Genomic DNA, 27,813 nt, shown 5'->3' on the forward strand with positions numbered 1-27,813 from the left:
ACCTTCAGGCATTTGGAAATTGCTCCCAAGGATGAACCAGACTTGTGAAAGTCTACAAATTTTCCCCCTGAGGTCTTGGCTGATTTCTTTTGATTTTCCCATGATGTCAAGCAAAGAGGCACTGAGTTTGAAGGTAGGCCTTGAAATACATCCACAGGTACACCTCCAATTGACTCAAATTATGTCAATTAGCCTATCAGAAGCTTCTAAAGCCATGAAATAATTTTCGGGAATTTTCCAAGCTGTTTAAAGGCACAGTCAACTTGGTGTATGTAAACTTCTGACCCACTGGAATTGTGATACAGTGAAATAATCTGTCTAAACAATTGCTGGAAAAATGACTTGTCATGCAGAAAGTAGATGTCCTAACCGACTTGCCAAAACTATAGTTTGTTAACAAGACAGTTGGGGAGTGGTTGAAAAACAAGTTTTAATGACTCTAACCGAAGTGTATGTAAACTTCCGACTTCAACTGTGTATGTGTATATATATATAGATACATGATTTGCCCTGGGGGGATTTACAATGAAATGAATGTAATTTTCATCATGTACGGTACAATTCAACATTTAGAAAATGGCCTTGTTGATTTGTGTGCTGGAATATGAAGGAAAAAGGTGTTCTTATTTATCAGGATGCCTACCCCTCTGCTGTTACTTCAGTAGGTGGCAGCATAGGCCTCTCCAACACAGCTCCTCTCTCGGACATTTTTCAGACACCTTGACTTTTTCCACATTTTTACTTTACAGCCTCATTCTAAAAATGAGGAAAACAAATTACTTATCTACACACATTGCCCCATAATGACAGTGACTACATTTTTTTTTTGTTGCCAATTTCTTAAACATACCTTATTTAAATAAGTATTCAGACCCTTTGCTATGAGACTCGAAATTGAGCTGAGGTGCATCCTGTTTCTACAACTTGATTGGAGTCCACCTGTGGTAAATTCATCCCCATAGTATTACTTACCCTTTTGCATCCCAGTATCTCTACTTGCAAATCATCTGCACATCTATCACTCCAGTATTAATGCTAAATTGTAATTATTTTCACCTCTATGGCCTATTTATTTCCTACCTCACTACTCTTCTACATTTGCACACACTGTACATAAATAGATTTTTCTTTCTTTTGTGTTATTGACTGTACGTTTGGTAACTGTGTTGTTTTTTATGCTTTGTTTTTTATTGGCCAGGTCGCAGTTGTAAATGAGAACTTGTTCTCAACTGGCCTACCTGGTTAAATAAAGATGAACTAAAATGTTTAAATGTTTATTTTTTAATTCAATTGATGAACATGATTTGGAAAGGCACACACCTGTCTATATAAGGTCCTACAGTTGACATGGCTTGGTTTTTGCTCTGACATGCACTGAGGTCGAAGGAATTGACCCGAGACGGGATAGTATTGAGGCACAGATCTGGGGAAGGATCTACCAACAGATCTACCAAAAACGTTCTGCAGCATGGAAGGTCCCCAAGAACACAGTGGCCTCCGTCATTCTTAAATGGAAGAAGTTTGGAACCACCAAGACTCTTCCTAGAGCTGGCCGTCTGGCCAAACTGAGCAATCAAGGGAAAAGGACCTTGGTCAGGGAGGTGACCAAGAACCTGATGGTCACTCTGACAGATCTCCAGAGTTCCTCTGCAGAGATGGTTGTCCTTTTGGAAGGCTCTCCCATCTCTGCAGCACTCCACCAATCAGGCCTTTATGGTAGAGGGGCCAGACAGAAACCACGCCTCAGTAAAAGGCACATGACAGTCCGTTTGGAGTTTTCCAAAAGGCACCTAAAGGACTCTCAGACCGAGAAACAAGATGCTCTGTTCTGATGAAACCAAGATTGATCTCTTTAGCCTGAATGCCAAGCGTCACATCTGGAGGAAACCTGGGACCATCCCTACGGTGAAGCGTGGTGGTGGTGGTGGCGGCGTCATCCTGTGGGGTTGTTTTTCTGCAGCGGGGACTGGGAGACTATTCAGGATTGAGGGAAAGATGACCGGAGCAAAATACAGAGAGATCCTTGATGAAAACCTGCTCCAGAGCACTCAGACTGGGGCAAAGTTTCACCTTCCAACAGGACAACGATCCCTAAGCACACAGCCAAGACAATGCAGGAGTGGCTTCGGGACGAGTGTCAATGTCCTTGAGTGGCCCAGCCAGACCCCGGACTTGAACCTGATCAAACATCTCTGGAGTGACTTGAAAATAGATGTGCAGCCACGCTCCCCATCTAACCTGACAGAGCTTGAGAGGATCTGCAAAGAAGAATGTGAGAAACTCCCCAAATACAGGTGTACCAAGCTTGTAGCGTAATACCCAGTAAGACTCGAGGCTGTAATCGCTGCCAAAGGTGCTTCGACAAAGTACTGAGTAAAGGGTCTGAATACTTATGTAAAATGCGATATTTCCGTTTTTTTTAAAATACATTTTCGAAACCTGTTTTTGTCCGTCTCTTTAATTAACATGCCTCAACTTAATACTGTAATAACACCAGTTCATGATAAATTCATGTTAAATTCTGTAAGTATAAAACACTATTGTTGTGAAAACAATGTCAAAATGCCTTTCATATCTTAGCAGTCCCTGCTGCGTTAACATTTTATCTGCAAGTGCATGCTTGCTCGCACGCTATTACAGTGATTTTGTTTAAGTGATGGGGATTTCAGAAGTGGGACAAACCTAAAGTGCAAAAGTTATAATTAAATTAAAATGTAAGTATTTCCAATTTCTGTTCTAAGATGCTGCTAAAGAGCAATTAAACACCCCCCCTTGTGAATCCCCTCTATAACGCCATCCACCCAAATGCACAAAATACAAAAGATTACTTCTAAATATCTGCCAACAAGTTATTACTAACTAATTTGAACAGTAAATGTGTTTTAATCATTGTCACATGGGGGCCCCAAATCTCAATTTTGCATGTACTTTTACACAGAGGAATTGTTCCCACACATTATTGCACGCACACACATTCTCAGGTAGCACAATAAATACCAACCTAGTTATTTTCTTTAGCATTATCCTAAAACATCTCCTGAATGCAAGGATTAAAATTAAACTAGAATCTAAATACATCTAAAGGCATACGGGTCTTCATTTCCACATCTCCTCTCCTAAAATAAGAGTAATTTATCATAATATACTGTAAGCATCTACACAATCATTTATCAATCCATGCTTTTTTAGAGTTTCAAAAATGTACACATTTTGCTCTATGGTGGTACATAGTGCTTTTTCAGACATGAACTGAATTAAATGACAGGGTCAGTTCATAAATTAAAGCAATAAAAATGAGCAATATTGGACAATAGCGATAAAATATTTTCCAGAATTCAGTGACTTATGACAAAGCTTCAAGCACTTGACCTAAATGCCCCTCAAATAAGGGGACTCATAACCAAAGATGCTGTAGTCCAGCCAGACCATTCCACATGGCAGCTAGTCCAAGTACCAATCAACAGGCCATGTCAAATCACTTGGCTGAACATGGCTGAACACAAACAGAACTTGGAAATCATGTCCAGCCCATCAGAACCATTGTTGCATAGAAACTACAGTTCAATAGGGATCACTTTAAAAAAAGAAAATGTATTTGAAAGCCGAAGTATAGGATCCTTTCTTGCGCAGAACATCTGAATTAAGTTGAATGGTGGTCCAGTCTGCAGCTAACAGGCACTGCCACAAGGGGAAATGCTGGTTTCCATTTCAAAGCAGCACCCTGAAACAGCAAACAATAAGCACTCAATTCATTGGTACCCAACACCCAGATACACAATGTGAGACCAACAATGTGCTCAAATGTCCTGTTACTGTATTTCATGGATGCCCTTTCAATCAATTAACTTGTGGGTTGAATGTTCTTAGGTGTAGAAAAGTTGCTATTCACTTGGTCCAGGGTTGCATTCCGATCCTTTACCCTTCTACCCAAAGTGTACACTTGCTTACACCCCCTCATGGAGTTAAAAGCATTGGATTAGTGTAAGCATGGGCTAGGGAGTTTCCCTTTTACACCAGTCCATTCCTTCTGACATCCATAAGGGGTGAAAGAGTCCACACTTCATGTGAGAAGGGGAGAGAATCATACTACAGCACTAGCCTGCACCTCCATGTTATGTAGAAGTGCACTACCGAGCCCATGTGTGTAGTTATACAGAATCATTTCAAATCAATAGGAGCTGAACTAAGAATGCCAATAATCCCCAAATTCCAATAAAATGATTTGATTAAATTCTGTAAAACATTGATTGGCCACTCAATGAGAAAAGGCTACAGGGACACTCCAAATCACCCCCCTTTATATCCATGGCGACAATGGACTGTTCCATTTAGGACGCATGAATTGGGAGATCGGATTGACGTTTAAACTAAATCTGTTATTCCATCTGAAATGTGAAACAGAGGACTCCTTCTCATAACTGAACAGCCTTGCATAACTGACAGATCTGCAGACAGAGCACACTTTTTAGTCAAATGTTTAGTTAGCATGGATTAATTATGTCACCGGGAGTTTAGGTGGGACTGTTTGATGATGTCACATAGAATTAATCCCTGTGTAAATTCTCCAGCTCTGGGAAGACTGCTCAATGGCCCGCTATACTATACGACTCATCCAACTTCATAGATACTGAGAACAATGAACCCTCCAACCTCAATCAGTTCAATCACTTCTAGTTGGGCCCTATCTCAATGTTATCATAGAATTCTCAACTTAACATTTCACTTAATTTTACCATTGTTAAGGGTAACATCAAAACAATTGAGATTAAAAACTAAATAATATTGAAGAATTGCCTCTAAACGAGGATGCATTTGAGAAAGATCTTGTTTGTACTCAGTGTGACTTTTGATCATATTGGACGTATATTACCTGTATCAGGCGGATTTAGTGTTGTGCAACTGAAAACCTCCTGTGTGCAATGACTCCACATATTGCAGAGCACTTTGCATAGAGGTCAAGCAGTAGCCCTCCTCTCCAATCAGATACCTGAGATAGAGAAGAACTGTTAGAACTCTCTGCACCATCGTTGTACAATTTACAGACAGATCAATAAAAGAAAATCAACATAACCTCATCTTGGTAATCATCATTGTAGATTGAGTGATTGAATACCAACACCTGATATGTTATTCATTTATTCCATTTTGCCCGTGACAACAAATCAACGCTCACATCATTTCCTTCTGAGGATTACCATAAAGATGGTTTTATGCAACAACTTCCCTCCTCATATCAGACCATACCATGACTAAACAAGGCAAATGGTCCAGTAAAACAAGAGTTTTTTTCCTGGCCCATCTGTATATAAAAGGGGGAGGGAAGAGCAGATTTGTGGGGAGGATGAAAAGGCAGGACAGTAAGCAGGGTGGAGGTTTTCTTAAGGGAGCAGTGAAAGGCCTGAGCCTCAAGTCAACTCTGGGTGACCTTAAGCTAATGAGACCAAGACACGAGAGCAACTCATGCCAGGGCTATGTGTGACAGTGCGTGAGTGAGAGAAAGAGAGATTGAAAGATATCTATCCATAAGCTTCTATGGTGGGGGTGGGCCGGGGGCACGTGCTTTTATAGGCATGTAAATAACATCACCCCATCCTCTTTACTTTTTGACCTGTCATTCTGGAAATCACAGCAATAATTCCTACATGGGGGGCCCGCCTCTGTAGGGCCTTGGACCCAGTGAGCCCAGCCTTCCCTACACTCTGCTCTTCCAAACCACTGAGCTGTATAAACATCAAGTAGGCTTTTATTTGTATTTTTATTGGAAAGGAAAACCAAACCAGAATATCCCCACATTCCTTTATCACTGCCAATCTAACCAGCCTATTAAAGGCTGTTTTTACTAAGATAAATAGAGCTCTCGGGTGTGGTCTGAGCTGACACGCAAGGGGAAACTGATACAGACTAAGCCAGAGGGTGACAGTCTCCAGAGTCAGGAGTTGAGATTGGAGGGGGAGAGGTACAATGGAGTTGGGGACATGTTTTCTGTGAGGTGAACTTTAAAAGTGTGTGTGTAAGTTGGAGACCTACCCTTCATGAATGAACTCCTCCAGGGCAGCACACTCTGACACCAGCTGAGGCAGCTCACAGTGCAGAGCCACATAGGAGAGGATGGGCAACAAGTCATCTGCCCCACTAACAAAGAAACAGAGAAGAAGCCAAGTAATTACAAACAGTTAAAAATGAAATCAAATAATATTTTAAATGGTTGTGTTAGAATTCAATTGTTAAACAAAGTATAAGCTGTTGTGGTACACATTTTCACTAATGATAATATGTCCACTGGTCCAGTGACCCTTGTTAATCACCCATCACACGCAATCACAGATTGCTTTGCGTGAGAAGGTGGATGACTGTCCCCTTACTGACCCAGCCAGAGGTAACCAAATCCCTGGCATGCAAGTGAAAGAGGTGTGGACCGTGTCATATAACCCCAGAGAGCCAGGGCTCACACTTCACACCCATAATCAAAACCAATAAATAAATCACACCCTCCTTAACTGTAAATACACACAGACACATACATTCCTAGAACCTTCAAATTAGTGTCTATAAATTCCAGTTTTAGCATAAATATCAAATTCGGGGTCAAACATGAAGCGTCATAATGCAACCAGTCATAGACAAAGTTGACATAATTAAAAAGCCATTACAGTGTTATCTGACAAATCAGATTGAAATCAAAAATGAAACGGTCAATTTGAGAAAAACATTTTGATATTGAAAAAGAAAAAGACAAAGTGAAGAGAGATGTAGAGGAGTGTGAGGGAGAAAAATAAATCGAAATGGGAGTTTGTTCAGACAAAAGAGGATGGAGAGAACAAAATGAGCCCCCACCTGGTCAGAAACAAAAGAAAGAATGAGACGAACAATGAATGAGGAAGTTGGCTGCGGACTGTGTGGTGTGTGTGTGTGTGTGTGTGTGTGTGTGTGTAAAAAGGAAACTAAGGTGACAAGAAAAAAGGGAAAATAGATTGATAATGTTCACACATGCGTACTGCATTCATACTTTCATGTGAACACAATAGAAAGTAATTAGTGAGAATAATGGTCACATTGAACCCATTCATTCTACAGTCTCAAACGGACTCCTCAGAATAGGAAGCACTTCTTTCAATAGTGTGGGCAACCTTTTGCTTAAAGTGAAACACACTTTACATTTTGAAGCAATGGAGAAAAGATATTACCCCCTAAAATGGAAACTGTTGGAAACAGTATGCCATATTCAAAACCAAACATCACACACACCCCAAAATATCTTGACTAGACCTAGCTGACTAAACTCCACTCCATACTGAAGGAAGTTTCTGATGTACTCCACCAACAGAGTGGAGCAGAGACCAGGCTTTGTGGAATTCAGCTCCGACTACATCGAAACAAGGAGACAGATACAGAGCATGAGCTTTTCTCTGAATGCCCCTAAAACATGAATATGAGACAGAGAGAAAATGAGGGACAGAGATTTGTTTTTGTTGGGCGTGGGAGCATAGAATTGGAGCCCACATCCTCTAACAGTTTAGTTTTAAAGGCGCCTCATGCAATGGGCTACGATGCAGACAGCCGTTTACTGGGTGTCATTTAGGTAGCTTGTGGACTGGCTCTTAAATGTTTGTGATCTACCTCATCAGTTTCCTGCCTACACTGGCAAGCCTCATTAAATCCTCAAGTAGCAGTCCCCTAAATCAAGAAAACAACCCAGTAAACTTCCTCACTATATTACTGGCCCCCCACCCAAACCTCAAGCATGACTTAGCGTCTACACTCTGTATTCCCTTCAGATGGTCTCTGATCTATAGCTCTTTCTGCTATTCAGTAGAGCTGCTTTCCCTCCCATGGCTCCTATGCTAGCTGGGACCTGCCTGAGTAAGTTCCAGACAAGGCGACCCACTTTGAGGGTCAGCCAGGATGAGGCACTCTGCGGGGGGCGGTGATCCTTGGCCAGACCCCTACTGCGTCTGGCCTTAGTGAGCCCTGATGAAGTCTGACAAGGCGACCACTGACTGAGGCAAGAGGTCCTAAATTATATTAGGATACACACCCCCCCCCCCCTCAACAACAAAAAATTATCTGTACCGTAAGTCCTAGTCTTTATAAAGCACAAACAGAAGAATGAGGAAAAACATTGAAATATAAATAACGCTATTTGAAATGTGAGTCAGAGAGTGAGAAAGAGAGAGAAATCAGCATGGTCTAGCACGTGAGCATGTTCATATTCATAAAAGCAATGTCGCAGTACTAGACTCACATGGCTGCTGTTTTGGAATCCGCCTCATGAAGGCAGCAGTAGTCCTCAGCACAAGCACAGATCAGACGCAATGTCCGAACTGCAACAGAACAGAAAGCAAAAACAAAGGTGACTAATAGATAGGCATATGGAAAACAACATCAATAACATTACACAATTAGACCAAACAAGTCAATTCAGCTTCCAGCATGTCTAAAATAAAGTGTACTAGATGTTATTGTGCCAGAGAGACATAGATTTTTCCCCCCATGGCATTCATTCAGCACAATAAACAATGGTGCTAGTAGAGATCAAATGCTTCCCCTGTATGAGCAATTTGAAGAACACGTCCCACACTATCATTGTCCAGTAAGGGTTTTAAGGGGTTCACTCACCAATGCACTCCAGCTTTTTCTGGGGACAGCAATCTCTGCACAGCAAGCGAAGCTCCTGCACTGCTGATTCATAGGGGTAGGAACCATGCAGCACAACAGGGTCTTGGGGGTACAGTTTCGATGCGACACCAACGTCACCAGGTGAGGCGTCCTGATACAGCCTCATACTGGACTCAAAGGACAGCTCCCTCTCTCTGTGGACCTTCCTGCATAGTCCAGGACACACAAAGATACAAGGGGTTACCCATGACCAATCAACAGGTTTTGTGACATGACTGACAGCAGCTGTCATACTGAACTACTTTCTAAATGGGCATTAGATTGAATAGATCAACAAATGGTTGCACAACAAACGTGTAACAGGTCTAGAAATCATCTCACTAAACTGATAGCATAAATCAACAATAGGAGAAGAGGGAACAGTTTCTACTTGTAGCCGACTGACGCCATCTATTGACCACTGCCTGACATCCGACTCATTCTGCATGCAAGACGTTTCAATCATCATCATCACAAAATATGTAAATGTGATCAGAGCAGCAAAATACATTGTATTGGACTGGGTTTTAGTATATTGGCCATAAAAATGTACGCAGTCGTATAAGCACTGACTGTAAATTAAAAGACTAGAAAATTGTAAAAAAGCTAAACGAGGGGATAAGACTTGAAGCTGCTTTACCTGAAGAGGGTCAACAGAGGGCTCCAGAGGGGAGTGAAGAAGGCTTCCTCTATGCTGGCCACACACAGGTCCTTAGAACTGGCTGTGTTCAGACACTCAAATGAGAGCAGACACAGAGACAGCAGTTGATCTGGAACACAAACAAATATGTTTATCATTTGTTCTATATATTTTCCATTAGAGAACACATTTCCTGTCAAAGTGAGGTTTACTACTAACCAATGGCAATATGGATGTCCTTCACTATAGCCTTCAGGTGCTTTTTGAGAGCATGCATTTCCAAGTCCTGAACAAGGGACTCCTGATCTAACTGTGATGGTTCAAAGATCATGTCAGGGTCCCTATGAGAGGGGGCCCGGTCCATCTGTGTCAGGAACTGCTCCATATCCTCAAACAAATTCTCCCTGTCCAGAGTATGGGGCCCATCACTATCCAACTCCGCCTCGTTGGTATTATGGTCATGGGAGGAGGAGATATTGAGAGAGGCGTCAGAGGACTGACTGTGACCCGTGCCAGATTTTGAAACGTTCTGATGAGAGTCTGAGATCAACAAGCTCTGAGTGCTGCGGGAGGGTTTCATGGGCAGGGCAGGACTTGCAGGTAGTCTCTTGCTTACGATTGGATAGAGCCTGTTGTAAACTCTGTACTGGAGCCTTTTCAGTAGCTTAATCACAGGGTGGTCTGGACAGCTAGGATACAGAGAGCACACAACACAAGTTACTCCTCTATTGAAATGGAAATTAAGTAACATTATGTTTGGCAAAATATATGACTGCCTTGTGCTGCCTCGTGTTCAGTACCTGAGAAGACATAAAACAAGGCCGGTGACTAAGGTGGCATCATCAGGATTTTTCTTGAGTTTCGCTTTCCAAAGCTTGGGCCAGTCCTGTAAGTTAAACACATACACAGGATGAGGACACAACTCGACAGCAGTCACTTAGCCAATAACCATCTGATTCTCTGAAAACACTAAAGTTCACTTATCAACACAAAGGCTTGTCAAGTTGTCGCTGAACTCTGAACTCACATGATCTTGTTCATATTCCAAAATATTTGTGTACAGAACACGTTGTTCCTGTTCTTCTCCAGTAATTGTTCCAGATGCAGCAAACCTCCTGCATACAGCACAGACAGATTACTAATCTGATATATGGATGTAACTGGAGCTCAGCTCCAACACCATTCAATAACTTTCATTCATGGGTGGATTGAGTGGTCAATGAAAGGAAATCGTTGGGAAATATTCTATACTTAACTGCAAGCACACAAGTATCAGCTTTCTGTTCTGATTCTAATCCCTACACAGTTATACTTCCGACATTTCTTATGCTGTTAGCCTGTAAGGCCATACAACTGTGAGACTTGTACTGTGATGTGTACCGAGCTCTACTGTCAGAGTGGATGAATGTTCACCTGTTGGCCTGCTCCTGCAGCCTCAGTCTCCTTTCCTCCATCTTCCTTTGGAGCTTCACAGACATTAAGGAAATCTTCCCAAATGTCCACTGGCTCTAAACATAATATAGCAGCTCACCCCAAAGCTATATGCCTACCACCATGGACAACCAATAGCATTCATTATCTCAGAAGGTGTTTACCTTTAAACACCAATAGGTCGATCACTATAATAGATGATGTAACCCTTTAGGCTACTCCTTGCGTGGTCTGCAGGGGTGTCCGGTACGCAAGTGCATGAGATGTCTGGAATGTGTGTTCCAAGGGTGACACGTAGGGATCCTTGAACCAAGACACCATCATTAGGATCCTGGTCTTACTCAAGTGGACAGTCTTACCCAATAACCCCTAGACTTATATAATAACAATAATCTGACCCCGAAAGTCTAGCCTGACGAGTCGACAACTCACACCAAATTCTTCCGCTGCTCTGTCATTCCCTACACACTTTAATCTGAGACTGCCATCATTGAAATTGTTTGTGATGACGCGGGGCGTTGTACAAAACAAAGTCATCAGCGATTGGATCGTCTCTAACCAATCATAGTATCAAAGCCAATGACAATGTCAAACCGCTGCTTTACCCACGTGTGTTCTGGCTCCGGCCCAACCCACAAATCAGACGGTCCCGAATGTGTTCGTATTCGGTGAAGGGTCAGGGAGGTACTCAGATCCAGACTCACTGCGGAGAAGAAACTAACGTCCGTGGGTGTGGCCTAGTGTTTGGCTGGAGCAAGGACTCTGGGTAGCCAGGCAACTGAAAGTCCACATTAAATATCAGAAACGAAGGATACAGCACCTTGCCTGGCCTTGGCAATAATCAGGTTCTCCATCATCTGCCTCTGAAGAGAGAGAGTCTGAAAGAAAATGTATAAATATTTTAGATTTCTATACCCTTTCTAGAGATGTTAAAAGCATGCATGTCAGATATCTCACACACAATGTAATTAGTAAATAAGACAAGCAATATTTTCCAGGAGTCAGAATTCTTGTTGAAAGGTAAACATAAAAAGGTTATCATCACCTCAACACTACAACCAGTATTAGCCTGAGGTCGGCTAACTGCTGGCCGATTGCATTATATATGGCTTATCAGGGTCTGAACAATGAAACGTCATAGTTTAAGGGTTGTCATTGATCGCACTCGAGTAGGCTACTGGAGAACTAACCACCCTGCGAGTATATACGAGGAAGTCTGTGCTACATCGCTTAGTGTGCATAACGCATCATTGGAACAATTAAAGTACCTGGATATAATAAGTACAAAAGTATGTGGACATCTGTTCGTCATTAATATGGAGTTGGTCCCCCCTTTGCTGCTATAACAGCCTTCCCTCTTCTGGGAAGGCTTTCCACATTATGTTGGAACATTGCTGCGGGGACTTGTTTCCATTCAGCCACAAGAGCATTAGTGAGGTCGGGCACTGATGTTGGGCGATTAGGCCTGGCTTGTAGTCGGTGTTCCAATTCATCCCATGTTTAAATGGGGTTGAGGTCAGGGCTCTTTGCAGTCAAGTTCTTCCACACCTATCTTGACAAACCATTTCTGTATGGACCTCGCTTTGTGCACAGGGCATTGTCATGCTAAAACAGGAAAGGGCTTTCCCCAAACTGTTGCCACAAAGTTGGAAGCACAGAATCGTCTAGAATGTCATTGTATTCTGATTTCCCTTCACTGGAACTAAGGGCCTAGCCCCAAACCATAAAAAACAGCCCCAGACCATCATTCCTCCTCCACTAAACTTTACAGTTGGCACTATGCATTCGGGCAGGTAGCGTTCTCCTGGCATTTTCCAAACCCAGATTCGTCCCTTGAACTGCCATATGGTGAAGCTTTATTCATCAATCCAAAGAACACGTTTCCACTGCTACAGAGCCAACACTGCTCCCGACAAACAGTTATTGTGCTGACGATACTTTCAGAGGCAGTTTTTTGGTAGTGAGTATTGCAACCGAGGACAGACAATTTTTATGCGCTATGAGCTTCAGCTCTCGGCGGTCCCGTTCTGTGTGAGCTTGTGGCCTACCACTTCGTGATTTCTACCACAATTGCAACTCTGTAGATCATCCCATTCTTCACCAACCTATTGATTTCATCTGAACACACTTGACACATGACCATACCTTTTGCAATTTCGGCACTGCAACGGCTTTCACAAACGCTCTCACTGCGTATCTTACATATCCCAGCTTCGTGTAGGCAGATGATACTTCAAACATCAGTAAAATCGATTGACTTTCCTCCATCTATTACACGGTTTAGTCGACATGCTTTAACCACTCCTGGAATCTTCTGTGTAAGATAACTAATCGCAATGTCCAACAAGACTCCAGATATGACACCTTTAAAAAAAAAAAAAAAATCGGTAGCATCCTATGTTTCTCAGTGTCATGGCTGAACAAGGACATGGATAATATACATCTAGCTGGTTTGTCTATGTATCAGCAGGACAGAACGGCAGCGTTGTGTAAGCTCAAGGGGGAGGTATGTCTTTGTTTACAACAATTGGTGCACAACCTCTAATATTAATGAAGTTTCGAGGTTCTGCTCGCCTGAGTTAGAATACCTCATGATAAGCTGTGGACCACACTATTTACCAAAAGAGTTTATCTATATTTTTCATAGCTGTCTATTTAACACCACAAACCGATGTTGGCGCACTCAACAAGCTGTATAGGGCAATAAGCAAACAAGAAAATGCTCATTCAAAGGCGGCACTCCAGGTGGGCGGTGATTTTAATGCATGAAAACTGAAATCTGTCTTACCTCATTTCTACCAGCATGTATGTCAGCTGTGTAACTAGAGTTGGGGGAAAAAATAAATAAAAAAACCTGTAGATCACCTTTACACACAAAAACGCATACAAAGCTCTCCCTTGTCTTCCATTTGGCAAATCTGACCATAACCCTATCCTCCTGATTCCTGCTTAAAGAAAAAAACTCAAACAGGAAGTACCAGTGACGCGCTCAATATGGAAGTGGTCCGATGGAGCAGATGCTAAACTACAGGACTGTTTCGATAGCACCAGGATTCATCTGATGGCATTGAGGAGTTAACCACATCAGTCTTCATTAATAAGTGCATCGACGACATCGTCCCTACAGTGACCGTACGTACATATCCCAGCCAGAAGCCATGGATTACAGGCAACATTCGTACTGTGCTAAAGGCTAGAGATGCCGCTTTCAAGGAGCGGGACACTAATCGGATGCTTATAAGAAATATCGCTACGACCTCCGACGAACAATCAAAGGGGCAAAGCTTCAATACAGGACTAAGATCAAATCCTAATATATCGGCTCTGACACTTGTCAGATGTGGCAGGCCTTGCAAACTATCACAGATTTCAAAAGGGAAACCCAGCCTACGAGCTGCCCAGAGACGTGAGCCTACCAGACACGCTAAATGCCTTCTATGTTAACTTCGAGGCAAGAAACACTGAACCAATTGAGAGCACCAGCTGTCAGACAACTGTGTGATCACGTTCTCCGTAGCCGATGCGAGTAAGACCTTTAAAACAGGTTAACATCACAAGGCCAGACTGATAACCAGGAGACGTACTCAGAGCGTCTTTACTGACATTTTCAACCTCTCCCTGACCCAATCTGTAATACCTACATGTTTCAGACCACCATAGTGCCTGTGCCGAAGAACACCAAGGTAACCTGTCTAAATGACTATCGCCCCGATGCACTCACATCTGTAGCCATGAAATGCTTTGAAAGGCTGGTCATGGCTCACATCAACACCATAATCCCAGACACCCTGGACCTACTCCAATTCGCATACCACCCAAACGGATCCACAGATGAAGCTCTCTCTATTGTACTCCACACTGCCCTTTCCCACCTGGACAAGAGAAACACCTATGTAAGAATGCTGTTAATTGACTAAAGCTCAGCGTTCAATACCATAGTGCCCTCCAAGTTCATCATGAAGCTAAGGATCCTGGGACTGATCACCTCCCTCTGCAACTGGATCCTGAACTTCCTAACAGGCCGCAAACAGGTGGTGAGGGTAGGCAACAACACATCCGCCGTGCTTAGTCCCCTCCTGTACTCCTTGTTCACCCACCACTGCGTAGCAGTTCACGACTCCAACACCATTAAGTTTGCTGACAACATGACGGTGGTAGGCCTGATCACCAACGACGATGAGAGCCTATAGGAAGTAGGTCAGAGACCTGGCAGTGTGGTGCCAACACAACAACCTCTCCCTCAGCGTCAGCAAGATGAAGGAGCTGATCGTGGACTACAGGATACGGAGGGCTGAGCACGCCCCAGTTCAGATCAACAAAGCTGTTGTGGAGCGGGTCGAGAGCTTAAAGTTCCTCTGTGTCCATGTCCCTAAGGATCTATCATGGTCCACACACACCAACGAAGTCGTGAAGAGGGCACGACAGCACCTCTTCTCCCTCAGGAAGCTGAAAAGATTTGGCATGGGCCCTCAGATCCTCAAAAAGTTCTACAGCTGCACCATTGAGAGCATCTTGGCTGGCTGCATCATCGTGTGGCATGGCATCGACCACAAGGCGCTACAGAGGGTAGTGCGTATTGCCCAGTACATCACTGGGGCCGAGCTCCCTGTCATCCAGGACCCCTATACCAGACGGTATCAGAGGAAGGCCCTAAAAGTTTTCCAAGACTCCAGCCACCCTAGTCATCACATACACTACTGCTGCTACTGTTTATTATCTGTCATGTGGACTATTCACTTTATTCCTAGTTGTACAGTACCAGTAAAAAGTTTGGACACGCCTGCTCATTTCTACATTGTAGAATAATAGTGAAGACATCAAAACTATGAAATAACACATATGGAATCATGTAGTAACTAAAAAAAGAAAAAAAGTGTTAAACAAATCAAAATATATTTTATATTTGAGACTCTTCAAAGTAACCAACCGTTCCCTTGATGACAGCTTTGCACACTCTGATGTCTACACTATTATTTTACAATGTAGTTACTTTAAATATTTTTGTATGCTAATTTCTTTCATATTTATTTTGTCTTTTTTAATTGAATATTTAGAACATACAATATACTTGCAGTGAAGCCGCTCAACAACTACATCACATTAGTCATCTAACAGACTCACATCCAGAGTGACACACAGAAGCAACCAGGGTCAACGCCGTGCTCAAGGGCACGTCGACAGATCTCCCACAAAAACGGGGACCCGAATCAGCGATCCATCAGCCACTGGCCCAAGCTCCCAACCGCCAGGCCACCAGCCCTCCAAGATCCCCACCCCCACAGTTCCTCAAGAGCTGCCCCTCAACCATCCAAGACCCCCACCACCGCCCCCCTGAGAATTTTTTTATTTTATTTAAAAAATATATACATACTTCCATTCCCCACCCCCAAGACCCCACCTCCAAATGTACCAACAAGCAAAATGAACAAAAGACAAAGAGAAAGGAAAACAATAATGCAAAACAACTTGTCCAAACTTTTGACTGGTACTGTATGTACATATCTACTCAATGACCTTGTACCGCTGCACACCCTGACTCAGTACTGGTACCCTGTGTATGTAGCCAAGTTATCGTTACTCATTGTGTATGTATTATTACTTTTCTAATATTTCTCTCCCTCTGCATTGTTGGGAAGGGCCCGTAAGTCCACACCCATTGTTTACGAAGCATGTGACAAATACAATTGGATTTGATTGAGCCGAAAATAAAAGCTATCCATTTCAGATTCTGATAATTTATAGAGCCACAATGCCTTCTCCTCCTCTTTTGAGACAAAGGAAATCAAAACAAAACCACTCCTGGTCCCTCTGACTATCTTTCTTAATGCCTCCTTTAACATATTTGTGACCTCAAATTGATCATTGTTGACGAATTGCACTCCTACCAGAAACAGAAGTTCTTCCGTCTTCCATTCATTCCGTCTTCCATTCATTCTCAATTAATTAATTCAACCGCGCACCATCAGAATCAACCTGCACTTCCACCATCTTCCCTCCTGAGCTCTTGTTGTGTCCATCTTTGATTTTATACCAACATCAGGTACTCAAGTGTGTGTGCCGTGCACAATATGTGTAGTGAATATAACAGCTGTGTGGATTTCACAACCTTTCTTCTTTACTTTGGATGACATTTCAATTGTGATAAATTGAGGGATCTTGTTAGTAAGTTTAATACTGTGTGTCATATTACAGTAGAACAAAGCTAAAAAGAAAGTTTGTGATATCCACACAGACGTTATATCCACTATGTAAAAGTTTGACACACACACACAAACTTTGTTCAACTGAATATGGTGTCTGTTTGGTATAAGTGACATAATAACACAAAGACTGACCAGAGAAGTCTTCTGTGTACGGGCCTGTGCAGGCGGCAGTCGGGCCAGACGAGCTTCACAATTTGCTTTCAACTTCTGGTTCAACCGTGATGCCTCCTCTATGGGTGTAAGCTCCCTTTCATATACACAAAAACATACAGAAATGTTAGTCACATCTTACCAAAGGTTTAAAAAGTATCAAGACTACAACTGGGGTGGGCACACTATGTACATTTCAGTTCTGCAGTATTAAAATACTCTGCACGAACCAAGTCTGTATTTAAGTAATTAAGAAAGTCTATATTATGGATTTGTGTACAAAACATGACGCCTCTTTCCATGACAGACTGACCAGGTAACTCCAAGTGAAAGCTATAATCCCTTGATGTCACTTGTTAAATCCACTTCAACCAATGTAGATGAAAGGGAGGAGACAAGTTAAAGGATTTTTAAGCCTTGAGACAGTGCCTTCAGAAGTATTCAGAACCCTTGGATTTGCACATTTTGTTATGTTACAGCCTTATTCTAAAATGTATTAAATTGTTTCCCCCTCATTCTACACACAATACACCATAATGACGAGGCAAAAACAGGTTTGGAAATGTTTGCCAATTTATATTAAAACATTAAAAAAATTGTTAAATACATTTACATAAGTATTCAGGACCACTTTGTTGAAGCACCGGTTATAGCCTCAAGTCTTCTTGGCAAACCTTTATTTGGGGAGTTTCTCCCATTCTTCTCTGCAGATCCTCTCAAGCTCTGTCAGGTTAGATGGGGAGCGCGGCTGCACATCTATTTTCAAGTCACTCCAGAGATGTTTGATCAGGTTCAAGCCCTGGCTCTGGCTGGGCCACTCAAGGACATTCAGAGACTTGTCCCGAAACCACTCCTGCATTGTCTTGGCTGTGTGCATAGGCTGGTTGTCCTGTTGGAAGGTGAACCTTCACCCCAGTCTGAGGTCCTGAGCGCTCTGGAGCAGGTTTTCATCAAGGACCTTTTGGCAAACTCCAAGCGGGTTGTCATGTCCCATTTACTGAGGAGTGGTTTCTGTCTGGCCACTCTACCATAAAGGCCTGATTGGTAGAGTGCTGCAGATATGGTTGTCCTTCTGGAAGGTTCTCCCATCTCCACAGAGGAACTCCAGAGCTCTACCAGAGTGACCATCGAGTTGTTAGTCAACTCCCTGACCAAGGCCCTTCTCCCCCGATTGCTCAGTTTGGTCGGGCAGCCAGCTCTAGGATCAGTCTTGGTGATTCCAAACTTCTTCCATTTAAGAATGATGGAGGCCACTGTGTTCTTGGGGACATTCAATGCTACAGAAATGTTTTGGTACCCTTCCCCAGATCTGTGCCTCGACACATTCCTGTCTCAGAGCTCTATGGACAGTTATTTCAACCTCATGGCTTGGTTTTTGCTCAGACATACACTGTCAACTGTGGGACCTTATATAGACAGGTGTGTGCCTTTCCAAACCATGTCCAATCAATTGAATTTTCCACAGGAGAACTGCAAACAAGTTTAGAAACATCTCAAGGATGATCAATGGAAACAGGATGCACCTGAGCTCAATTTCAAGTCTCAAAGCAAAAGGTCTGAATACTTATGTAAATGAGATATTTTTAATTTGTAATATATTTGCAAATAAAGTCCCAAAAGCTGTTTTCGCTTGGCCATTATGTGGTATTGTGTGTAGATAGCTGAGGATAATTTTTTCCCATTTTAGAATAAGGCTGTAATGTAACAAAATGTGGAAAAGGGGAAGGGGTCTGAATACTCAACAGTTTCCCGTGTGTATCAAGAATGATCCACCACCCAAAGGACATCCAGCCAACTTGACACAACTGTGGGAAGCATTGGAGTCAACATGGGTTTGTTCTGAGGGAAAAAGAGGGTGCAACTCAATATTAGGAAGGTGTTCCTAATGTTTTGTGCACTCAGTGTCTCTGCAGTAATAGTGGAATTTTATTCACAAAACAAATATTTTGGACCGATACAAAATTGCATTCTGAAAGCTGCACCCTCCCTCTCTTCCATCAGTGTCTCACAGAGGCTTGGTAATCTCCTCAGGAGCAGAATCAACAATGGCAGACTTGGGTAGTAGAATTCGCTCTGCCATTTCCTGGTTTTAATAATGTCAGTTTGTGACAAAACAAGCAAGTATAGTGTAGAGAATCATTGTACATCTAAACCGATGTGAAATATATTTTAAATAACCAAAAATATTGTATTTTCAGATGTTTGAAGCTGGTGTTCAAAACCGAGAGTAAAAAGATGCAAACGTGGGAGGGGACGGGGCGACAAAAAAGTGGGTGAGGGGAGTAAAGCTAGGAGAGGGGGAGAATTGTTTGAATTCAGGCAGTGTTGTTGCAATTCGCTTAGTTTTCACAAGGGTGCCGCATTCTACATGTAGATTACTTAATCACCTGCCTCTTTGACAATGTAAAAACGTTCTACATTGACAACCATTCTCCAATTGACTTCTGATGAAGGCTGTCACTGAAGGGCTATTTATATTTCCCCATTTGCACCCTGATTGTTTAGTCCTCAGTTTCTATGATAACTCACATCCTGGTGTCCTGTGACTCCACTGTCTGCAACCTCTGGAAGACTTCTGGGGGCAGGAAGAGGGAGACATCCCCTCCACCCTCAGAGAGAACTCTGCGGTGTCCAGGCCTGGGGTTATATTTAGGCCAAGAGTCAATGATCTTCTCTTGTGGTTGTGGCAAAACTGGAGGGACAGGAGGATGATACATTCTGGGAAAAGTCATAAGAAAAACATAGCAAAATTTGAGGATAAATATATTTACCAATCTTTCCAGGGTTTACTGCAACAGATGGGGCTAAGGCTGTGGCCAGGCTGAGTGCTGCTGAGTTGGTTGGTGTGGTGGTGGAAGAGGGAGGGGTAGGGGGTTCATCTCTCTTTCCTACGAAGGACTTGACTCGCTCCAAACACTGCTCAGCTAGCCTCAACATCTTTTCCACCTCTACTGCTACCATCTCCTCCTCCTCTGGGTGAGGAAAGAGAAAATAAAATAGCAGTTAGTGAAGAAATGATCAATAAACACAGCCAGTGACTGCCATTAAGATGTAGTTGCAGTCCCATCTTGAAAGCATCACAACAACTCATTTACAGAGCACATCTTGAATGAAAGGAGATGTATGAATTGTCCTTTATTTAGTTTTGCATAATGGAATATAGCCCAGGTCTCATCTTACTCCTTGATTCAGCATCCTCCAGAAGTGCGTGGGAGATGAAGTTGATACTCCTCAAGTATTCACAGTAAGCTTCCTAGAGAGAAAAAGTCAGCTGTAAACTTCCAACAGTTGAAACATAATAGCATTAAAACGTATAGATAGAACATTATCAATACCAACAGGGCAACTACTGTAACAAATGATATTGCAGCAGTTAATTTTTTAATTTTACAGTGATGATGACACAGTGAAAAAAAATGTTACATGTTGCCACTGCAGAGAAGGGTGTGATTGCAGCCCGCAATTACCTGTGCAGTTCGATCCACCATAATCATTTTGCAGACCATAATTAATCTACTTACATTTAAATTAAAGTTTATGCTTATAATTTCCGACATTTGGTAAGCTATATTATAATTTCCGACATTTGGTAGGCCATTTATTTGTCAACTATAGTGTGATACATGCAGTGTCTCTTTTGTCATAACTTGTTGCCCTAGAACAGTGGCTCCCAAACTTTTTATAGTCCCATACCCCTTCAAACATTCGACCTCCAGCTGCGTAACCCCTCTAGCACCAGGGTCAGCGCACTCTCAAATGTTTTTTTTTACCATCATTGTAAGCCTGCCACACACACACTATACGATACATTTATTAAACATAAGAATGAGGGTGAGTTTGTCGTCACAACCCGGCTCGTGGGAAGTGACAAAGAGCTCTTATAGGACAGGTAACAAAAAATAATCAATAATTTTGCTCTTTATTTAACCATCTTACATATAAAACCTTATTTGTTCATTAAAAATTGTGAATAACTCACCACAGGTTAATAAGAAGGGTATGCTTGAAAGGATGCACATAACTCTGCAATGTTGGGTTGTATTGGAGAGAGTCTCAGTCTTAAATCATTTTCCACACAGTCTGTGCCTGTATTTGGTTGTCATGCTAATGAGGGCCGAGAATCCACTCTCACATAGGTATGTGGTTGCAAAGGGCATCAGTGTCTTAACAGCACGATTTTCCAAGGCAGGATACTCTGAGCGCAGCCCAATCCAGAAATCTGGCAGTGGCTTCTGATTAAATTGTCACAGAACTGCTTGTTGCAATTTCGATGAGGCTCTCTTGTTCAGATATCGGTAAGTGGACTGGAGGCAGGGCATGAAAGGGATAACGAATCCAGTTGTTTGTTTCATCCGTTTCGGGAAAGTACCTGCGTAATTGTGCACCCAACTCACTCAGGTGCTTCGCTATATCACATTTGACATTGTCCGTAAGCTTGAGTTCATTTGCACACACAAAAAAAAAAATCATACAATGATGGAAAGACCTGTGTGTTGTCCTTGTTAATGCAGACAGAAAAGAGCTCCAACTTCTTAATCATAGTCTCAATTTTGTCCCGCACATTGAATATAGTTGCGGAGAGTCCCTGTAATCCTAGATTCAGATCATTCAGGCGAGAAAAAACATCACCCAGATTGGCCAGTCGTGTGAGAAACTCGTCATCATGCAAGCGGTCAGACAAGTGAAAATGATGGTCAGTAAAGAAAATGTTAAGCTCATCTCTCAATTTAAAAAAACCTTGATAACCAGCACACTTCTGTATGTTGCAAAGCGTTATATGGTCGGTGCCCATATCATTGCATAGTGCTGAAAATACACAAGGGTTCAGGGGCCTTGCTTTAACAAAGTTAATCACTTTCACTATAGTGTTCAAAACATCTTTCAAGCATTCCCTTGGCAGCAAGAGCCTCTCAGTGGATGCTGCAGTGTACCCAAGTGGTGTCGGGAGCAACTGCTTGCACGCGCGTTACCACTCCACTATGTCTTTCTGTCATGGCTCCCGACGCCACTTGGGTACACTGCAGCATCCGCCGAGAGGCTCTTGCTGCCAAGGGAATGCCTGACAGCTTGTTGGAAAATGTGAAGAAAACTATTTTTAATGGGTTGGTTTTATAGGAATAGCAAAGCTGAGAAAAATGACAAGACATTTCTGATAAGACTGCAGTTAGTCTTGGGTGCATATTTTGTGGTTGAAATACTGTCTGCTTGGATAACAGCTTCAAAGATAACACATTACCCTCGCATTGTCGCAAGAGATGCTGAAAGAAAGAAATCATATTTCTCCACTCCTTTTCCTGAGACAAAATACATTTTTGTTGTATAAATTCACTGTAAGAAATGCATAATTCTGCAGGAGCTAATAATATATTACGCTACATGTCAGGTTAAAGGCCTACGGTCAGTGTCCATATTTCAGTTACTATTCCATTTAACCCATATACAGTGCATTCGGAAAGTATTCAGATCCCTTGACTTTTCCCACATTGTTTCGTTACAGCCTTATTCTGACAAGGATTAAATTGTTTTTTTTGTCATCAATCTACACCACTCAAGGACATTCAGAGACGTGTCCCAATGCCACTCCTTGATTGTCTTGGCTGTATGCTTAGGGTCGTTGTCCTGTTGGAAGGTGAACCTTCATCCCAGTCTGAGGTCCTGAGTGCTCTGGAGCAGATTTTCATCAAGGATATCTCTGTACCTTGCTCTGTTCATCTTTGCCTCATTCCTGACTAGTCTCCCAGACCTTGCCGCTGAAAAACATCCCCACAGCATGACATTGCCACCACCATGCTTCACCGGAGGGATGGTGCCAGGTTTCCGCCAAGAGTGACGCTTGGCATTCAGGCCAAAGAGTTCAATCTTGGTTTCATCAGACCAGAGAACCTTGTTTCTCATGGTCTGAGAGTCCTTTAGGTGCCTTTTGGAAAACTCCAAGCGGGCTGTCATGTGCCTTTTACTGTGGAGTGTCTTCTGCCTAGCCACCATAAAGGCCTGATTGGTGAAGTGCTGCAGAGATGGTTGTCATTCTGGAAGGTTCTCCCATCTCCACAGAGGAACTCTGGTCACCCTGACAGAGCTCCATCGGGTTGTTGGTCACCTCCCTGACCAAGGGAAGTGACCAAGAAAAATGTATGAAGAAAAAAAAAGTTTGTATACATTTTTGAATAAGGCTGTAACATAACAAAATGCGTAAAAAGGGGTCTGAAAACTTTCCGAATGCACTGTATTTATAAGGAATATTCTGTTCATGGATACAGGGATACTCATGAGCAGGATATCAAAGGTGCATGTAAACAGCTTATCCCGAATAAGCGGGATATGAGCTACTATCCGGAATACTGTGTGCATGTAAACGCGGTCACTGAGTGCTAGCTAGCGCTGCGGAAACGTTACACAGACAGGTGACGGGGTGACACCGGTAGCTAGCTAGCTAGGACACCGGTAGACAGTGTCCTTCACCACCAGCTATGCACTGCTTTCCTGCAGTTTTGTTAACGTTAAATGCTGACCATACCGGCCGTGTTGCGTGCGCGAGCATTGCAAAAAAAATGTACACGTTATTCAATAATTTTATCCAAACTGCTCGCGAGCGTCTGCGTAGCCAGGGGCTAAAAAAATAACTTGGTTCTATTTTAGACGCCCTGCAAGTCCTGCCTCATTGGTTTTTAGGCTCATAACCACGTGGGTGATTGAAAGATGAATGAGGTCCACAAAAAAAGTGTTACCGAGAGCAATGTGTAATACGGCAAAATTAGCCAACAAGGCATTTGTGGTAAGTGCATGGGGGCCATCATTTTTATGCACCGCGGTACGGTTCTAGAAACATAAAGCCCTCTACTTTCATATCACATCAAAATAATTTCACGATGGCAAAATATACACTTAAGGTTAACACAGTTGCAGGCGACAGTATTTTTCAGTGAGAACACGTTTGTGGCGTCCATCTTCCGTCTACACAAAGATGTTCGAAGACGCAGATAGCTAATTAGCACAGGTAGTCGACTGTCTTCCATAAACAAGTGCTGGAACATGGAAACATGGCCGTGCTGGGAACCCTAACCATATAAAGGTGTGTAGTAATTTTTTGTATTCATTTTCGATGATAAAAGACACGTTCCTTATGTTTCCAAAACGTTGGCGCAAATGATGTGTGGCCAAGCACGACTCCAACACATCATTAAGTTTGCTGACGACACAACAGTGGTAGGCCTGATCACAGTCAACGATGAGACCTGGCAGTGTGGTGCCAGGACAACAACCTCTCTCAATGTGAGCGAGACAAAGGAGCTGATTGTGGACTATAGGAAAAGAAGGGCCGTACAGGCCCCCATTAACATCGATGGGACTGAGCGGATCGAGAGTATCAAGTTCCTTGGTGTCCACATCACCAACAAACTAACATGGTCCAAACACACCATGACAGTTGTGAAGAGGACACGACAACACCTTATGCCCCTCAGGAGACTGAAAAGATTTGGCATGGGTCCCCAGATCCTCAAAACATTGTACAGATTCACCATCGAGAGCATCCTGATCGGTTGCATCACCGCCTGGTATAGTAACTGCTCGGCATCTGACCGTAAGGTGCTACAGAGGATAGTGTGTATGGCCCAGTACATCACTGTCAAAGACTCCAGTCACCCAAGTCATAGACTGTTCTCTCTGGTACCACATGGCAAGCGGTACCAGAGTGCCAAGTCTAGGACCAGAAGGGTCCTTAACAGCTTCTACCTCCAAGCCATAAGACTGCTGAAAAATGAATACACCCGGACTATTTACATTTTATCCACACTAATACATAGAAAAAAAACTGAAATACTGCTCTTTTTCCTGGAAAACTGCCCTTTTCGTCCTCATGCTAGCTAGCAGTAACCACCACAGCCAATTAGCTCCTTTGTTGTTCAACGCGATGTGCAATAAGTCTGTCAGATTTCCAGTCATTCCAATTAATGTAATACCCCTTGACCTTCAAGAATAGGACTTGGAAATATGGATGTACAGTACCAGTCAAAAGTTTGGACACACCTACTCATTCAAGGGTTTTTCTTTATTTTTACATTGTAGAATAATAGTGAAGACATCAAAACTATGAAATTACACATCATATAGTAACCCCCCCCCCAAAAAAGTGTTAAACAAATCAAAATATATTTTAAATTTGAGATTCTTCAAAGTAGACACCCTTTGCCTTGATGACAGTTTCGCACACTGTTGGCATTCTCTCAACCAGCTTCATTAGGTAGTCACCTGGAATGCATTTCAATTAACAGGTGTGCCTTGTTAAAAGTTAATTTGTGGAATTTCTTAACTTCTTAATGTGTTTGAGCCAATCAGTTGTGTTGTGACAAGGTAGGGGAGGTACACAGAAGATAGGACCCCAGGAAAGGAAGAACCAGAGTTAACTCTAATGAACTTAACCTCTGCAGCAGAGTTAACTGCACCTCAGAATGCAGCCCAAATAAATGCTTCACAGAGTTCAAGTAACATACACATCTCAACATCAACTGTTCAGAGGAGACTGCGTGAATCAGGCCTTCATGGTCGAATTTCTGAAAAGAAACCACTACAAAGGACACCAATAAGAAGAGACTTGCTTGGGCCAAGAAACACGAGCAATTGACATTAGACCGGTAGAAATCTGTCCTTTGGTCTGATGAGTCCAAATTGGAGATTTTTGGTTCCAACCGACGTGTCTTTGTGAGAAGCAGAGTAGGTGAACGGATGATCTCCACGTGGTTCCAACCGTGAAGCATGGAGGAGGTATGGTGGTGCTTTGCTGGTGACACTTATTTAAAATTCAAGGCACACTTAACAAGCATGGCTACCACAGCATTCTGCAGCGATACGCCATCCCTTCTGGTTTGCGCTTAGTGGGACTATCATTTGTTTTTCAACTGGACAATGACCCAACACACCTCCAGGCAGTGTAAGGGCTATATGACCAAGGGGAGTGATGAAGTGCTGCATTAGATGACCTGGCCTCTACAATCACCCGACCTCAACCCAGTTGAGATGGTTTGGGATGAGTTGGACCGCAGAGTGGAAGAAAAGCAGCCAACAAGTGCTCAGCATATGTGGGAACTCCTTCAAGACTGTTGGAAAAGGATTCCAGGTGAAGCTGGTGGAGAGAATGCCAAGAGTGTGCAAAGCAGTCATCAAGGGTGGCTACTTTGAAGAATCTCAAATATACTACATGGTTCCATGTCTTATTTCATAATTTTGATGTCTACTACGTAGAAAATAGTAAAATAAAGAAAAACCCTTGAATGAGTAGGTGTGTCCAAACTTTTGACTGGTACTGTGTATATTAGCAAAATTGTTTTACCTGAGCTGAACTCCCTCAAACTTGTTGCAAGAGGTCATTTTTCATTGGATGCCCGCTGGTCGCAAAAACAATGATTGATAGGCAGCTTTAACTTATTAAATTCAACCATTATTAGTTAAAAATAGCCATATCCATTTATGAACAGCCATCCACAACAACCACAATCTGTAAGGCGCAAATAGCTAAACGAAAGATCAGCAGTGTGATAAACATCAATGCGCTATGCAGATAAATAACTTGATATGCGTATCGACTGTAGGCCAAACCCTTGCCATTGGAAGACATACCTACAAAAGGATATTCCTGCTCATAATCATAGTGGTCATCCTCGCTAAGGCGGAACAAATATTTTTTTCTCGGTGGCGGCAGGTAACCTCGTGGTTAGAGCGTTGGGCCAGTAACCAAAAGGTTGCTAGATCAAATCCCCGAGCTGATAAAGTAAAAATCTGTCGTTATGCTCCTGAACAAGGCAGTTAACCACTGTTCCTAGGCCGTCATTGTAAATAAGAATGTGTTCTTAACTAGTTAAATAAAGATAAAATAAAGTAATACATTTCTTCAAAAGTATCTGTAATCTGATTACAGGTGTTTTAATGTGACCACAATTGCATTCCCGACCCCAGTGCAGCTAGGTGTAAACAAGCTAAAATCTAAGGTCAGGCATTCTAAGCATCTAGAATGGGCTACACTAGTGTATGCAAATACACCCGCGTTGCTAAAAGCACCCATCTGTTCTCCAACGCATCAGATTACACATACATTTTAAGATAAAACGTTGCACATGTATAATACTACAACGATGGCATAGCCTAAACGGGAAAAAAAAACGTTTATTTCCCTCTTCACCCCCATTTTAATCCCATGGGCAATCAGGGAAATCTAGAATATAAAAACTTACTTAAACACAAGCAGGAACCAATGGGAAGTTCCTGCAAATGCAGGAATGCCCACAAGCAAGAAACCTCCGAATTTCAGGCCGCAATCACACACTATAGACTGCAGCTGGCATCGGATAGCCCCGCCTATTTTGTGGATTGTTTACATCAACGATAAAGCATATATCTCCTGGCTATATAACTCGTTTGCCACTGAAATTGTAAATCTGTTGAAATATAGACATTATAATACCTTTTGTCGGTTCCCCGCGTCCAGTTGTATAGCCACTTTAGCCATTTTCATGGCATTTTGAAGGGGCTTCATAGCAACGCAACGCCAACTGCGGCCAATCAATGTTCCGGATATGCACTCTGAAGTCTGGTGGTTCTTTGATGTTTATTATTTTCGTACTACTTCCGGGTTTTGTTGTTTACAATATAAACCGTTACCAGTTCGTGCTTAACGATATTGTGTTACTGTTAAAAAGACTGTATATTTTACTAAACCACCAACGAAGTGGTTAAACTACATAT

The 27,813-nt window shown here is 42.6% G+C and overlaps 1 protein-coding gene across 2 annotated transcripts; it reads right to left on the reverse strand.

The window, feature by feature from the left end:
* Positions 1-720: 720 nt before the first annotated feature.
* On the reverse strand, positions 721-27,656 carry LOC139530071 (VPS9 domain-containing protein 1-like). 2 transcript variants are annotated; one of them, XM_071326135.1, is made up of 16 exons: positions 27,533-27,656; positions 20,260-20,332; positions 19,851-20,051; positions 19,609-19,771; positions 17,062-17,176; positions 11,542-11,604; positions 10,709-10,761; positions 10,323-10,410; positions 10,096-10,181; positions 9,515-9,984; positions 9,296-9,425; positions 8,617-8,822; positions 8,243-8,321; positions 6,028-6,132; positions 4,871-4,987; positions 721-3,721 (listed from the first exon to the last, which is right to left on the reverse strand). In XM_071326135.1, exons 1-15 carry the CDS (start codon positions 27,602-27,604, stop codon positions 4,876-4,878), a joined length of 2,016 nt encoding a protein of 671 aa, XP_071182236.1. In that variant the 5' UTR covers positions 27,605-27,656; the 3' UTR covers positions 721-3,721; positions 4,871-4,875. The 2 variants fall into 2 exon arrangements, with proteins under 2 accessions (XP_071182236.1, XP_071182237.1); XM_071326136.1 differs by lacking the exon at positions 27,533-27,656 and adding an exon at positions 27,303-27,425.
* Between the last annotated feature and the right edge of the window lie 157 nt (positions 27,657-27,813).

This window comes from Salvelinus alpinus, chromosome 9, assembly GCF_045679555.1.
Source record: "Salvelinus alpinus chromosome 9, SLU_Salpinus.1, whole genome shotgun sequence".
NCBI classification, from domain to species: domain Eukaryota; kingdom Metazoa; phylum Chordata; class Actinopteri; order Salmoniformes; family Salmonidae; genus Salvelinus; species Salvelinus alpinus.

Bases quoted from the DNA above. Each gene is read 5' to 3' on its own strand.
- LOC139530071 (XM_071326135.1), bottom strand. From the start codon at position 27,604: ATGAAGCCCCTTCAAAATGCCATGAAAATGGCTAAAGTGGCTATACAA. The intron at 10,182-10,322 runs GTGAGTTCAGAG...TTTAACTTACAG, and splicing joins TGGAATATGAACAAGATCAT to GACTGGCCCAAGCTTTGGAA. The intron at 6,133-8,242 runs GTGAGTCTAGTA...TTTCTTTGTTAG, and splicing joins GATTCCAAAACAGCAGCCAT to TGGGGCAGATGACTTGTTGC.